This window comes from Fringilla coelebs, assembly GCF_963513975.1.
Source record: "Fringilla coelebs genome assembly, chromosome: 12".
Taxonomy (NCBI): domain Eukaryota; kingdom Metazoa; phylum Chordata; class Aves; order Passeriformes; family Fringillidae; genus Fringilla; species Fringilla coelebs.
The window spans coordinates 8,136,195-8,151,423 of record NC_140038.1 but is presented as its reverse complement, the minus strand read 5'-3'; the positions used below and the strand labels follow the sequence as shown (position 1 = coordinate 8,151,423).

The following is a 15,229-nucleotide window of genomic DNA, read 5'->3' as shown; positions in this document are numbered from 1 at the left end:
ACCTTAGACTGACTCCAAAGTAGTACCTTCAGCTCCAGTGACATTTTCTTCCACTGGCATGTCTCCTCTATTTTGCTCTAAGTCAGAAGGTCCATCCCTTCCGATGCCTAGGCAAATTTGAAGCAACAGCTAGCTTTGTTCTAAGGGAGAGAAAAGAAGTTTACTGTATTTCCCAGGACAACACACTTTTAATTCAGTTTTGATATTCTCTTGCAGGTAAAAATAGATCCATTCAAAACATGGAAATGGTTTATTTCTTTTTTTTTATTTAGCACAGACTGCCTGTATATGCCAGATATAGCAGCCTGGAGTAGATCTCTTAGTTTCAATGGAGTTTTATGATTTAGTCGCCAGCCAGAGTAAGGAAGGGTATCTTCCCAAAGTTCTGCAACGACACAATTCCAAATCAGTTGTTTCTCCTTGGCAAACCTTGGGCTTTCTTTCAGCCTCACACCACAGGGATGGGTGACAATGCAAAAGCCAGCTGGCAACTTGAACTGGGAAGTAGGAACTGTCTGCATGTGTTCACTGTTGCAAAGTCTGGGCAACACAGACAATAGCAGCTACCTCTTCTTAATGAGGGCTGACTCGTTCATGTGCCTTAATATAAAACAAAAATAATTAGAAATGAAGACAGTTCCCTATCCCAAAGGGTTAATATACCACTGCTATCTACTGCTATTTCAGTCATTTGACTTAAGATTCAGGAGCTGGAATGAGAGATACTAAGACTGAAGCAGTTATAATCCACACAATTGCACAGGATCATTCACTAATGACTGGAATGACTTTTTTCTTCTCTTTTTATTATATTTGGTTTTAAGAAAACCAAATTGGAAAGCTGGAGAATATATTATTTGCATTTATTTATCACAAGAATTCACAAAGCTACAGTTCCTTGATAAAATGTTCAGATTGCAGCTTATCTGCCACTCTGGAGAAAGATGGCCTGTGTTGCAAATAGCTGTTTGTGCTGGCTGTGGCTGGGAAAGTGCTAATTTCCTCCACAGTAGCTGGTATGGGAATAGTCTTGGATTTGTGCTGGAAACAGCATGGATGACACAGGGATGTTTCCATCACTGCTAAGCAGAGCCAAGGCCTTCTGCTCCTCACACGACTCTGCCAGCGAGGAGGCTGGGGGGCACAAGAAGCTGGCAGAGGATGCAGCCCTGGGATTGCTGAACACTTCCCTGCCCGTAGGAAGGGGTGAATGAATCCCTTGCTTTGCTTGTGCATGTGGCTTTTGCTTTACCTATTGCGCTGTCTTTATCTCCTGTCTTTATCTCAGCCCGCGAGCTTTCCGACGTTCAGTCCTCTGGCTCCGCCCCCGCGGCAGCGGCAGGGACTGAGTGAGCGGCCGTGCAGGGCTCAGCTGCTGGCTGGGGTCAAAGCCCGACACAGGCGGTCTGGTACAAATGAACTCACGGATTTACAGTTGCTGGACACCAATTACATTGAAAGCACACAATGTGATTTTCTTCGCAATTACTGATAGGCATCTTTGATTCATTTGTGTGCATATGTCCTAATAATTCCAATTTCAGTATAGGTGCATTACATTAATTTCATATTATGTGCACTTTCAATATTTACCTTCCTATGCCTTACTCAGAATTATAGAATGAATAAGTAGGAATGAAGTATGAAAGTTATTTTTATATTAAAGCAAATTTACTTTTGGTTCCTGACCTACCTTACTGGACTTTTCCTCCTTTGAAAGATGGAGTCTTCTTCAAATATTCACTTTTCCTTCAAAACACCCCAAGCAAAAATGAGTAACAGAGAATAAACAAAATAAAACAGCCCAGAGTAACAAAGGAAATACAACAGAAATTATCTATATGCCCAAAGCTGTGACAGACATTTATATGCATTCATTTCCTTTTCTCAATAATTGCTTCAACTCAATACTAAAATCTCTGCTTTGGATCCCAAGATTGGACCTAAAAACTTCTCAGGCATTTCAACTGTAGAAGTCACCTGGCTGAAGACAACACAATGACAACACAACATTCCAGCATTAGCAGTCTTCATAGTTCAGAGAAGGAGCACTTCTCTTCAACTTTCTGAAGACCTGACGAGAAGGAATGGAGACAACGGAGCCAGGTGCTTCTCAGGGGTGTGCAGTGACAGGACTACAAAGAGGCAAAGGGCACAAACTGAACAACAAACAGGAAATTCCATCCTTTGGATGTCATTGAAAACTTGACACAGATCTGGGCAATTTGCTGTAGGTGACACTGCTATGAGCAGAGAGGTTGAAGTAGATGGTCTCTCTGGATGCCTTCCAACCTTACTAGCCTGCCAGGAGCTTTACACTTTGCTGTGGACAGGTGTTAAACTACATTCACTCCGTTTATGTACCTCAAAAAATCCCCACCAAAGCCAGCCAGACTGAAGGCAGCAGCTAATTCTTAATCAATGATCAGATCTGCCTAGCTACACCAAAAAACAGGACAGGAGGCCAGTGCTGCCTTTTCTATATTTGTTCCTCATTGGAACTTGCATCAGTGGAGAACCAAAATCAGGTTTTTGGGTTCCTTTAAGAGCAATTATTTGAATTTTACCTCATCAATAAAATCTCTGTAATAGTTTCCATTTCCTTTTAAGACTGTGGCTAGCAAAAACTATGTAAAAGAGTATTCTGAACAAACAAATTACAGCTTAACATGGAAATAGGGTAGGGAGACAGGCATTAAAGATGAGTATTTGCACTCAACTACAACTGCTCAGTGCAGGGTTGCACAGAACTCTTGTAACTTTGCCTACAGCCTCTGTACTTACCTTAGAGGTCCACTCTGCAGGTATCAGAGAAAGCAAGGACCCTGAAACCAGCATCATTTGGTGATGTGGAATCCTCAGGATCCTCAGGCTTGAGGGCTCGGACAAATCACCACAGGGAAGTACTGCAGTTGCTACAGGGCTCCTAATTTTACACCGAAGTTTTATTTTAAACGCAAAGAATGGCTGGAGGAAGAGCGAGGTATTTATTATTGTATAATTTTGTAATTTTATAGCTTAATACCTCAAGTTCTACTTTAAAAACAAAAACAAACCAAAAAACCAACCAACAATACCCAAGCAACCCCCCCTCTTCCTCTCCCCCCGCCCGGCCTCTGTATCCCCACAGAGGGCCACGGGCGCTGGTTCTCCACACGCGGTGCCCCTGAGGCGCGGAATGCGGCCCGGGCCAGCCCTGCGTTCACTGATCTGCTCCCGAACGAGGGGACATCGTCAGGATAAAGCGAGGACACCGCGGGGACACCGCAAGACACAGCGAGGACACCGCGCTGCCAGCCCGGCCCGGCCCAGGCGCAGTCAGTCCCGTCCCCTCAGAGCCCGGCGGGCGGGAAGGCGCCCCCCTCACGGCTTCCCCCTCAGGACTTCCCCCTCACGGCTTCCCCCTCACGGCTTTCCCCTCACGGCTTTCCCCTCACGGCTGCCCCCTCACGGCTTCCCCCTCACGGCTTCCCTCTCACGGCGCCCCCTCACGGCTTTCCCCTCACGGCTGCCCCCTCACGGCTGCCCCGTCACGGCGCCCCCTCACGGCTGCCCCCTCACGGCGCCCCCTGGCGGCCGTGCGCGCACTGCTGCCCCCTGCCGCTCCCCGCAGGCGCTGGCAGCTGCAGAGATCAAAGGCGACCTCTGTAATTCTCACGTAACTCGAGTGCAGATCATCCAAAAAACCCCAAACATGTCACACAAATTCATCTTGAGTTACTTTATTTTCCACAATAATAAAAAATAAATTAGTCATAAACAAAAATAGTTACCATTTTTTCATCAAAGAGAAAATGTATACAATATGAAAATGATGCTGTACAGTTCTGGTTCAGGTACATTGCCACGGATATATATTCCTGAACGAGTCAGAAAGCAATTTGCTTATGCTCTCCCCCTTTAATTCACTCAAGGAACTGGCTAATCAGAAAGTTTAGAAAATTGTAGTATGGATTTACAGTATGACATATATACAAAAATATATATGTAATACCTGTGCTATAAAATTCCCTAAAAAGATGGGTTAGTATAATGAAAAAGCTGGACAAAATTTGAATGGTATATGTAAATAAATACATATTAGGTCCCTTTTAATAAAAAAATCTGCTTATTCTAAATATTTGAAATATTTTGGTGCAGTGGCTTGTTCCATAGACACAGCTCAGAATTACATATTTCCCATAGACATCTTGTATTTACAAATAACAACAAAATAAGTTATAATAAAGTATATCCTTCTGCCAAAATCAATTATGAGGGTCAAATAGACAATTTTATACATATTAAAAAAAAAGTTAGGGTTTCTTTTGTCTCCTGTCCTTCCTGATGCTCTCTGTAGATCCTGAGTGACTATGATGGGACTTCACAAGCTCGTATGTACCCAACCCTGCCACGGCCACTGGTCTGAAGAGACCCAAACACAGTGTGGAGAAACAGGTCAGCAGCAATGATGTGCTGAAAGGTCAATGATCCGTCAGAATTTAGCTCCCCTCCTCTCCAGGTATGATGGTACTTATCTGTATCCAATTACAGAACATGGGGATATAGAAAACTGGGGACTCTTGCACCTCTGAACTTCTGGTTATTAAAAGGTGAGAAGTACAGAACCAAATTCAGGTCTGCTATGAATTCTCTGAAATGGAATTTTCTCCCTTTCCCCCCGGTCTGAATTTTGCCCACAGTGAAACATCATAATGATTCCAAAGTTTGCTTTAAAATATATTGGAAATGTCAGGTGGAGGATTTTTCATTTCTGATGTAGAAGTAATTATTTTACTCTGTTTTCTAAACAATGCCTAATTTAATCTCCCACAAACATTCTGTAAGTTTAGAAATAAATGTTTAGTTTCATGTTCAAAATTTCATGGTTTTTGTTCCAATTCCAGGCATGCACATGATTTATCTGCCCAATACACAGAACAGCTCCTAGGAAGTCAGAGACACTAAGTCTCAGGAAAACCAGGTAAACACATGGCTTTTCCTTTGTGAGGACCATAACTATTTCTGTGCAATAGATGTTACATATGAGAATAAAGGGCCACCCCAGACTTCAACAGCTGTGCAACCACAGGTTCACTGCACAGGAATTAATTCAGTATGTCCTTTACTACTATGCATTTTAAACTAGCCAGCATGGATATGCACAGACACAAAAATCCAGGGGCTGGCAAAAATACAGCTCTCTTAACAGCTGGGCTTATTTCTAACACACATTCTTATAAACCAAAGGCCAGTTCAGGATCTTCAGTAACTCTAGCAAAACTTAATATTGTCATCCAAAGGACAAAGGGATGAAAGTGGGATAAGGAGAGGAGAAGCATTAGTGTTGGTGTAAAAGGGAGATAGGTCAGGACGAGGATGGGGAAAAACAAAGCCCTAAAAGGCACATTTTACTACTTACAGTGGTACATGTTATAAAGAGAGGAGGCCAAGCCTCCTGTACAAGCCCTACATGAACCAGAGGCTGTTTGAGCACCTCCCTCCTTCCTCCCTCAGTGGTGACCACTGGCACTGTCCAGGACTACAGACTGTATGACTGACACAAGACTGCACCACATTGCCATAACACTGGGATCTAAGCAGTAACACTAAGCACTGCTTAATTCATACACAAAGTTCTCCATTTGCTGAAGGATTGGGGAAAAGCAGGATGTTTATGTGTGTGATGAGGAAGACAACAGGTCCCTGTGCAGGGATTCTCCTGCAGTGAGACTGTGGCCATCCAGCAGGGGTGGGCTTCAAGGCTGGCAGGCCTGCAGCACAGCCAGGGGCACTCCCAGCACTGCCCTGCCTCCTGACCAGCCCTTCCCTGCTCAGAGCCCTGGGGGCTGACGGTCACAGACACCAAAGCAAACACTGACTGTCCCACTGCTGGCCAAGGCAGACACACCCACAGGGTCATTCCCACAGGAGCAACCCTCACACTTTCACACCACCTCCTGGGAGAGGAAGGGAGGACTCCATGAACTCAGTCTCTCAAATTTGGCATGCACAAGGAATTCTAGCTCCATATGCTTGAAGATGACACTGCACAGGAGCTAGTAAACCCTGACAAGCCGTTGGTAAGTTGATAAACAACTACACCAGGAATCCTCCATTCCAAATAGAAAGTGCTTCGAAACACAAGGCCTGCTCTGGATGAAGCTGATTTTGGCCAGCTGCATGTGTGTAAGACATGGAAGTTGTATGCAGATTTTACCCCATAAGCAGCTGGACTCTTTCAATAAAGTATCTAACTTACTCTGGTCTTCCTGGATTGCATAAGCATCTTCAAGGCAAGGAAGCATTTTTTTCTACCATTCTGCATTTTTTTGACTGATGTTAAACTGTCAGAAAAATAAATTAAAACATTAAAAATCAGAAGTGTGCATAATTGATATTTGCAATTGATAATATGCATAATTTCTTACTTATACTGGTCTCACATCTGCTCTATGTCTACTACATTCATTAAGGCCATCTTTGACTTAGAGAAAATAAAGTCAAATCCCTTGCAGGCATCATCCTAAGTTGGGGCACTGCTCTATTAGAACAAACACTTGCTACAGGCACAATTTCAAAATCATGCTTTGTGAGATGGGGAAATCTTAGCACAGCACTTGTGCAGACAATATTAGTATACCAAAGTGCTAATGAAAAGGGCTCATTAGTTCATTTTGCAGGAACAACTATTTTAATAATGCTGACATATGAGAAGAGATGATAAATGATTAGGTTCAGCAGCATTCTGGCACTTTTCTTCCCATTAATATTTACTTACCATTACATATTTAATTAGGTAAAACTGTTTTTTTTTAAATCTGGTTCATCTGAAAAATGTCTCTACTTAAAAATAAAGTACAGTTTGTATAACCATAGCTCGCTACATTCAATTCACAAAGCTGCATACTTTAGATGTAATACAGGGTTATACTGCTATGTGTATCTATATATTCTTTGATAGCTCTCACAAACACTGTTTACATTAGTGGTAGCTTAACAGAGCCTACAAGATGATCATCTCTGTAAAATAAGCTAATGGCCACATATTCCAGAGTAAAATAATAGGGGGATCTATGTGCTGAGTCACTGATGGTCTCACAGCCAAAGCATGTGTAAGAAGAATTTGTTCTATGACTGCAAACCAGATTCCTTCTGCATCTCATTTGCCTTGGGGTTTCCAGGAAGCCTTTTTATGGAACAGGTATTTCCCTCAAGCTGACAGAAAACACTTCCTTGGGATGAAAGAGATAACAGCAATAATTATATAATGTATGTCAAGATTTGCTGCAATGAGATACACAGATGAAAATCTGTATTCAGAAGTAATGGATTCCAGAGCTGTTTACACTGCACTTTATCCACAGCATTCCTTGGTCAAGAATCTAAGGAACATAATATGGTAACAAATCTGTAAGCTACCTTTGTGGATAAATCTTTGTAATACAAGGAAACAGGAGCACTGTGAAGGATTCATGAACTTGAAGTTTCCTAATTAGAGTTTCTGTTTCTAACAACTTTATGTCTATTACTTACAGTGAAAAAGCCCAAGTCAAAGTGTACAGAAACAGCCAATGACATTTTTGGCTGACACACAACAATTTATAGTCACAAAGAGTACCTGCAAATTTTAGGGGAAACACTTCTTCATTTCATGCAGCCAGTAGTAGTTCATCATGTCCAAAATATATTTTTCAAGAGTGACCAAATCAAAACATTCAGAAATTAATCTCAATGCAAGGCAGCTTTTAGACTACAGGAATTCCACAGTCCTGTGGCTCCAGCACATAAACTGATGTGACTGCTTTCACACCCAGCAACCTTCGCCTCCCAGCATTCCTCTCCACCAAAGCAGCAAGAAGAAAAGGATACACAATGAGGCTCAAACATGGCTCTGCATCAGTGGCAGGATACCTTAACTACACCTCTGGGATTGACTGAACATAGATTATTACAGCTGCTTTGCAACTCGGACATCAGGCACTTTAGGAACAGATGCATAGATGGGCACCACTAATTTACAAGCAATATGCTGTAATAAACAGCTGAATAAGCAGAGGCGTTTCTTTTTTTCCCCTCAGCCTTATTTACACATTTGAAAGACCTCTCAAATAAAGGCTAGAGAACAAGCAGATAATGCAAAACCTCATCTGCACTGCATAGTATACTATTTGCCCTTAGCAAGGCTCAAGGCTTAGTACAGTAATTACAGAAATGAAAAATCACCACTTAAATTCAGCTCTAAGTCTGCAGCCATTCTTAAGCAATAGGAAATGAGTGGTATGAATAGATCTGCACAATGAAACATTGAGCAAAAAAAGACAAGTACGTTGTAATAACTGATCAAAACCTGAAGAATGCCAATAGCTAAGATCCCCTTTGTACAGATACTCAGCTACTAGACTCATACTGCTGCCTGATACCAGGAGTAACAGACTGCTCTAAGGCACACAGGCCTCTCTCCTTTGGTGGCTGTTTCAGAAACTGGTGACATCTCCAGACTAGGTCTGAACAAAGTACTTTGGTTTGGCAGTTGTTAAACAATAGTGCAGAGACAAGAATGAGGCAACATCCCAGTTCTGAAATAAGTCCCCTACAGAAAAAGACCTCGCCAATGGAAACAATCACTTTTTATACCAGCAAAGGCTCTTCACCTTTCTGGTTAACCTGTCTCACTGACAGCTGCAGCTGTTAAAGACTTAAAGAGTTAGACACTAGTGTCACTCTGGTAGGGAATGGATTTTAAAATCCATACAAAATTATAAAAGTATGTCTTCACGAGTTTATGAATTAAATATAAAGGCACCTTCTGGCAGTCAAGTGTGTATGTATTTGCTGCCTAAGGACAGGACACCACTTAAAAGGACAACTGAGAGACCTTAAAAGTGACTCTGATTTACTATGAATGGACTGAAGTAGTTAAAAATAAATGTTAGAGTGCTAGGAAACTGATGATAAATGCTTTTCAAGGGTCTGGTTCTTTGGGAAGTCATTTTTCTCATGCATGTTTCATTGATTTAGTCCTCTAACTTAAGGCAGTCCAAAAAACCAAGTAAGCACTCAGAAAATAATGAGGCAGCTGCATCCATACTGGTCAATTATCTCCAGTAATTGCCTTCAATTGATTTTAGTTTTCATTAATTTCACAATCTTAAGGCTAGTATGTTCCTTAAATAAGTATCTGATGAGCAGGTGCAAATAATAGTATCATTAAAAATGAATGCTTTAAAAAAATCATGATTTTACAACAAACATCCTAAAAGAGATAACTGCACAATAACTGAAAGGGTGTGAGATTTAACCAAAGTCTTGATGCACTCAGCAATATAAACCCCATCTGTAAGAAGCTCCAAGTGCTGCAGTCCAAGCAGCACTGCCCAGGCTCCATGTGCAGAGTGCCAGTGGTGCAGTGAGCAGGGCAGGGTGTGTTATCTGCGGCCCAGGAAGCCTGGCTGTCTGTTTGCCACGCGGCTGCAGGAGGCACAGCAGGCTGATTTGTAGTAGGTGTACACACAGAGCCGGGCCTGAACCACCACGTTGCAGTTGTAGTATTTATCCTTGCAGTTCTCATCTGTGAAGAGAAAGGAAGAGAGAAGAAATTAAAGAAAACAGTACTAGAACAACAAATAATCAGTTCTCTTCCTTTTACCACGTAAAACCCCTTGGATCTGTATTTAAACATTCACTGTCAGGTTAAAACAGGTTATCTAAGCAAATAAATCACATTATTTAGGATTTCGTATAAAGATACATAAAGCACTTAAAAAATGTAGCTATCCCCATTTCCCCAGGTTTTTAATGTCGTTATCTTAAAGTATGTTAAATAATTCTCAACTGAAAGTTGTTGGAGAACATTGGGAGTTAAAACTGTCTCTAAATTCTTGCATCTTTCTCTTCCTAGCCATCCTCATTACTATAAAAATCAAGTCTGTATGAGATGAATGACTAATTCCAATGCAAATTTTGTGCATCCCTGTATTTACTATATACAAAAGGAAATTGCTTCATTGCACTTAATACCTTAGTTTAATTTTGTTGGTTGGTATAGAGCCTGTTTCCAAATTCAGTATATAATGATCCTTTTTTTTGTTTGTTTGTTTTAAATACTCTTCCAAGAGAAACCTGGGAGAATGCAAGGAGGCTGCAGAAAAACACCCTGTATATACCATTTTCACAGAAGCAGATCTCTCACACTCTCAGCAAGTTCAAGAATAAGCCAGTTTCTTACACATTACAAGAAAAACATTTCCATTGGAAACCTACTTTTAAATCACAGAAAAGAGCTGTATTTTGTGTAAAAATAAGACCCTGAACTGAATAAAGAAAATACACTATTGAAGTCTATAAAATAACTTCTCCACTAGATGGAGTTCCGCAGTCAAAACAGAAGTTTCCTCTGCCTTACCTATTTCAGGGACACAGTCCTGTGTATTACAGGGTTCCTTCTCTTCAGGTTTGAGCTGTGGATCACACTGGGAACTGGCTGCCATGTCATCCGACAGACACCGCACCTCGCGCACCCGAAACCCTCCTTCGCAGGACTTGGAACACTGAAACAATGCAGCTGAAGTTCAGGAGGGCCATAGGAGATGTGTAATAACAGAAAGTAAACAAGGAAACCTTGATGACAGACCCAGGTATCACTGCAGCCTTTTATCAACTTCACCCTACTGGGTTTTATTTTCTACCTAGGAAGCCCTTAATATACAGGTAAAATTTTCTTCAAGATTCCCAAACATTTTTGACCACAGGAGCAACAACCAGACAAATAAACATAGTGGATGCTATGCAACTGAAATCAAGCTAGAACAATTCCCTTTCTGAATTTATTACTTCACATCCGCTTCTCTAATTAGTCTGGTTGTTCTCTGCTGATTTAGATGTATCTCCCAAATCTACTCTTTCCATAGTGTTCACATTTCCTGCTTTAAGAACTTAACTGCTCTGAACTTTATTACTTGACCGCCCTGCCCTCCATTCTCCCTTTTGCCATTTATATCCAAGCAAGAGTAATTTTAATTACCTTTTTTTTCCTAGCACTCAACTATTTTTCACTTCTTGCAGCACAATGATTTTACTAACCATTATAAGTTTCTTTGCATTTCTAAAGGAAATATTTCTGTGCTCCTTCAGGGTCTGTTATGAAGCCAGAGATTTTTGTACTTGCTTGTTATGGTACTTTTAAAGCCAATTATTACACATTTTTGCCCATACTGAAGCAAATCCCCATTGGCCAAGGATTTTGCCTGAGTGAGGTCTTTGAGAGTTGGCTCACTGTCCAGTTTGACCTAATGTTCAAAAACTTAATTAAACCTGGGTCATTTACGATTAAAACCATAATAGCCCAAAACCAGTAAGAATGTTTTCTTTCTGACTTTTTTGGCATAATTATTTCTTTTCCTAACATTGCATGAACAACTTACCATGATCATAAAATCATATATTGTAAAAAACTAACCAAAGTAGTCTCAATATTGTATTTTTAAACTGTTTTTTCATCTTTAAGTACAACCTTTACCCACATTTGAAAGGGCAGCCATGTGCAACAGTAACAGAACATGGATTTTTCTAGAGTTACTCCTGTTACATGCCTGTATAGAACACTGTCATTATTCCACATCCACATCCAGCCATAAGGACTTCAGGTCTACAGAGATCTTAAGCACTTAGAATGGAACCAAGACTCACATCACACTTCATACAAACCATTCTGAGCAGCATCCACATTGCAGAGCTGCCAGTGGCAATCTGACCTGTGGCTCAACAAAGGGTCCAAGTGACTGCATTTGATATGGCGTCACCTCATTCTAAGATGACAATGAACTTCCTGATTTTCATTAGGGACAAAAATGTTGATTTTTATTTTTTTTTGTAGAAAACCAATAATCTATGTCACATATAGGAAATTACAGATGTAATTGAAGTGTTTTGTGGCACAGTGGTGAATGCAGATGGTCCACTTCCAGGGCAAACTGAAGATACATGAAGCTGTAAAACACATTTTCTCCCAGTGAAGTTCTAAGTATCACAGTGAAGAGTTTACAGTAAAATATTATGGTAAAACAGACTCTAAGAAATGAATACATCCCTCATTCTTTATTAAATACTCCTTACTTTTGATGAAACTAGAGGTCTAAAAGGAACTTTTAAGTGCACCACACTGTCTCACTGTAAGGGCCAAACCAACTTTATAAAACAGGAAGATTCTATGAAGAAGACATCAATGATACAAAGACAACTGTGCAGTGTCTCTTTCTGGTCACCATACTTCCTGAATGCTCCACCAGGCAAAGAGAATGCTTTCTTTTTATTATCATTCCTGTGCAAAGTTAAATCAATTTCATGATGGGTGGTTGTATGCAAATAGTGTTCTCTTTCAATATAAACAGAAAAAGATGTGTCAAACAAAGTACAGATACAGGAAAACATGACAGACTTACTGTGCTCCATTCTGTATGAAACCACTTAGATCCACATGGTTTGAGGTAGCAGGACTGCTGGCTGGGAGGTTTTTCCAAATATGAACATTCATAGGGGTTCAAAACATCAAAATTACCTTCAGTTTTCCTAACACAAATGACTTCTCTCTGCTGAGTTCCACTACCACATTCAGTAGAGCACTGTATCAGGGAAAAAAAAAAGTGGAAAAATCTGTTTTTCTCCTCATGTCCTTCGACTTGTTTACAAAGTAACATTTCTCCACATCACATGGCACCATGGACTCAAGACATATTTCTAATTATCTTAATGAAGAAGACATATGACTCTAAGTGCACTTCTGGAAAAATCTCAAAGCGTAGTTTTACCTGTAGCTACAAAAAGAAACTGGTATTTATTTTCCCAATCAACAGAGAAGCATAACTTACTTTCTCCATAAGCAGAGTTACTGTTTCTTGCTGAAGCAGGATCCTATGTGCTGACTGAACTTCGGAGGGTTATAAGGTTAGAGCACAGTTTTGCAGCTTTACAAAGCCTCACATTCTGTGCTGTTTTTAGAAAATGCCTTGATCTGCCAGGGTGTTATTTTCATGCTTGCAAGTATCTATGTGATGCAGTGTTCGTTCCAGTTCTGAAAAGTGAATTTGACTCACTTGGATTCCTACTGCTCATTTAAAGGTTAAGTACACACACAATACTGTTTCTGGCACTTATAAAAAGGTTTTTAGAAGATGATTACAGCAACATATTGGTTTCTAGGTTGCATAAAGGACTATGATTTTCAGAAGGCTTTTTCCAGCCTAAACCAATGAAACATTCCTAACACTGGGAATTTTCTTTATATTTTTGGTAGAATTCACAATCCCTTTACCAGATTCCTACAAAACTCTTGAGCAGAATGAAGAACATTAAGATAAATGCACCCGAATAAATTCTACAGGAAGTACAGTAACTGCACATTCTTTAACACAAAACATCTCTTTCAATGGTTCCTTCTAAAGGCACCATGACAACACCCCACCTTAGCTCTGGCAGGGGAAGGCCAGCCCTCCGTGCTCCTGACTGCTCTGCCCTACTGACTGCTCTCATCTTGCTATTAAAAACCAGCTAGAGCAGCCGGGACTTGGCCAGTAGAACTGACGTTGTCAGACACAGCTTTCAGATCAGTAAAGAGTTCCATTGTGTGCATCAAACAATTCAATTGCGAAGAAAAAAGGTGAATTAAAAGAACAGGCATGATGCTCTGAACTGAACACCTTTCCAGCACAGCAAAAATGGGTACAGAGTTGCTACTGACTGTTTGGAGCAGTCTGAGTAACAAGCCCTGGATTTCACCTGTTATTAGAACTGTAGATAAAGATTTTTTAAATCTGAATTTGTTATTATTTTTCTACATATTCTTATACACAACAATTACTACTTGCACTTGAAAACATTAGTATAGGAGTAGCCCTGTAGTCTCCCCCTCAGCTGTACCAGTTTAACTTCCAGCTCCTTATCTCCTGGAAGGACTGTGAGATCTGAAGTGCAGCGAGTTAACAGCACTGCTCCACCAAGTGCTTGTGGAGCTCCACCAAGCAGTCCCAAAGGCTCTCCAGGCTATGCCAGAGCCTACACAAAGGGACACAAATGCCTGGGCATGAGTTAACAGCTTCTGAAATGCCTTTGTACCTGACAGAAGAAATGTTCATTTGGAACATGGGCTACTAGATGTGGATGAAAGGAAGAATTTACTTTGAGGACAGAGTATCAGTATAGAGGACACTAACCAAAATTTGTTCTTTTGCCTATTGTAATGGCTTTCAGTACAACAACACCAAAGCTAACTTTTGGATTTAATAATTGCTTTTTGCCTTCTTTATCTTTTGGAAATGTCATATGCATACATATGTATAGGCATGTATCTCCCTGCATTTATGGATGATCACAAAGGCTCTACTTTAAGAATTTCAAATCCACTGCTTTAGTGTTTACCTGAACATGCTGAGCAGAATTCTATCACCATTCTTTTCATAAACACACTGGGTCAGTAGGTGAAAAACAAAAAAAGAAGATAGAGAGGAGAAGAAAAACAATTTTTTTTTCTTTTCATCAAAGTAAAAAACTCAGCAGATGCTGAAAAGCATTGAACATCAGCTCAGTAAAATACAGGGAAAAATACCAAATAATGCTCTAGAGAGAAATACTCTAGACACCAAATAGCTATATTTGGTATCTAGAGTATTTAGATACTCTAAAATACCAAAAAATACTCTAGAGAGATGAAGAAATACCTTATGGCACACATCTTTATTCAATCAAAATATAAGTTTAAAGGAAAATACCAGTAGAAAAGCAACAGATAGGTTAGATTTGGTGCCTGCCTTACCTGTGTCCAGCCCCCAGCAAACCACTCCACCTTGCCAGCGCAGGGCCCGTTGTTGCAGGGCGTTGTCTCGGCGGGTCTGTTGTTGCCGCAGCCCTCCAGGGGCAGGCTGCTGACGTGGTTGGTCATGCAGAGCACGGAGCGCGTTCGGATCCCATCCCCGCACTCTGCCGAGCACTGCCAGAGACACAATGGGGCACCTGTGAGCCCTCGGACTGCACAGCCTCGGGAAGGATGGAAGTTTGACTAGAAAGTCTCACAGATATGTATGCTTAGAAGAGAAATTTTTAAATGTAGAATCTGAAGAAGGAATAGAGATGGAAGCAAGTTTTGATATAGAAGAAAAGAATTGCTGAGCCAGTCCTACTGGGTAACCAAGGAGGCAAAGGGTGTGTTAATTAGAAGGGGTTTTTATGACTTAGAGCAAAGGATAAACCCACCCCAAAC

At 40.8% G+C, this 15,229-nt stretch overlaps 1 protein-coding gene across 5 annotated transcripts in view; it reads right to left on the bottom strand.

Moving 5' to 3' along the window:
• Positions 1-3,785: 3,785 nt before the first annotated feature.
• THSD4 (thrombospondin type 1 domain containing 4) overlaps positions 3,786-15,229 on the bottom strand; it is a 255,165-nt gene continuing 243,721 nt past the window's right edge. For 4 of the 5 annotated variants that reach the window (XR_014616468.1, XR_014616469.1, XR_014616470.1 and 1 more), the window contains 5 exons: positions 14,786-14,959; positions 12,420-12,599; positions 10,385-10,529; positions 5,994-9,550; positions 3,786-5,936 (listed from right to left, as the gene is read on the bottom strand). Coding sequence is in view for 1 of the 5 variants with exons in the window: in XM_084214001.1 (XP_084070127.1) it covers positions 9,408-9,550; positions 10,385-10,529; positions 12,420-12,599; positions 14,786-14,959 (642 nt within the window). In the remaining 4 variants the exon portion in view is untranslated. Of the gene's footprint in view, positions 9,551-10,384; positions 10,530-12,419; positions 12,600-14,785; positions 14,960-15,229 lie in introns of all 5 variants that reach the window. The other variant, XM_084214001.1, reaches the window with a different exon arrangement.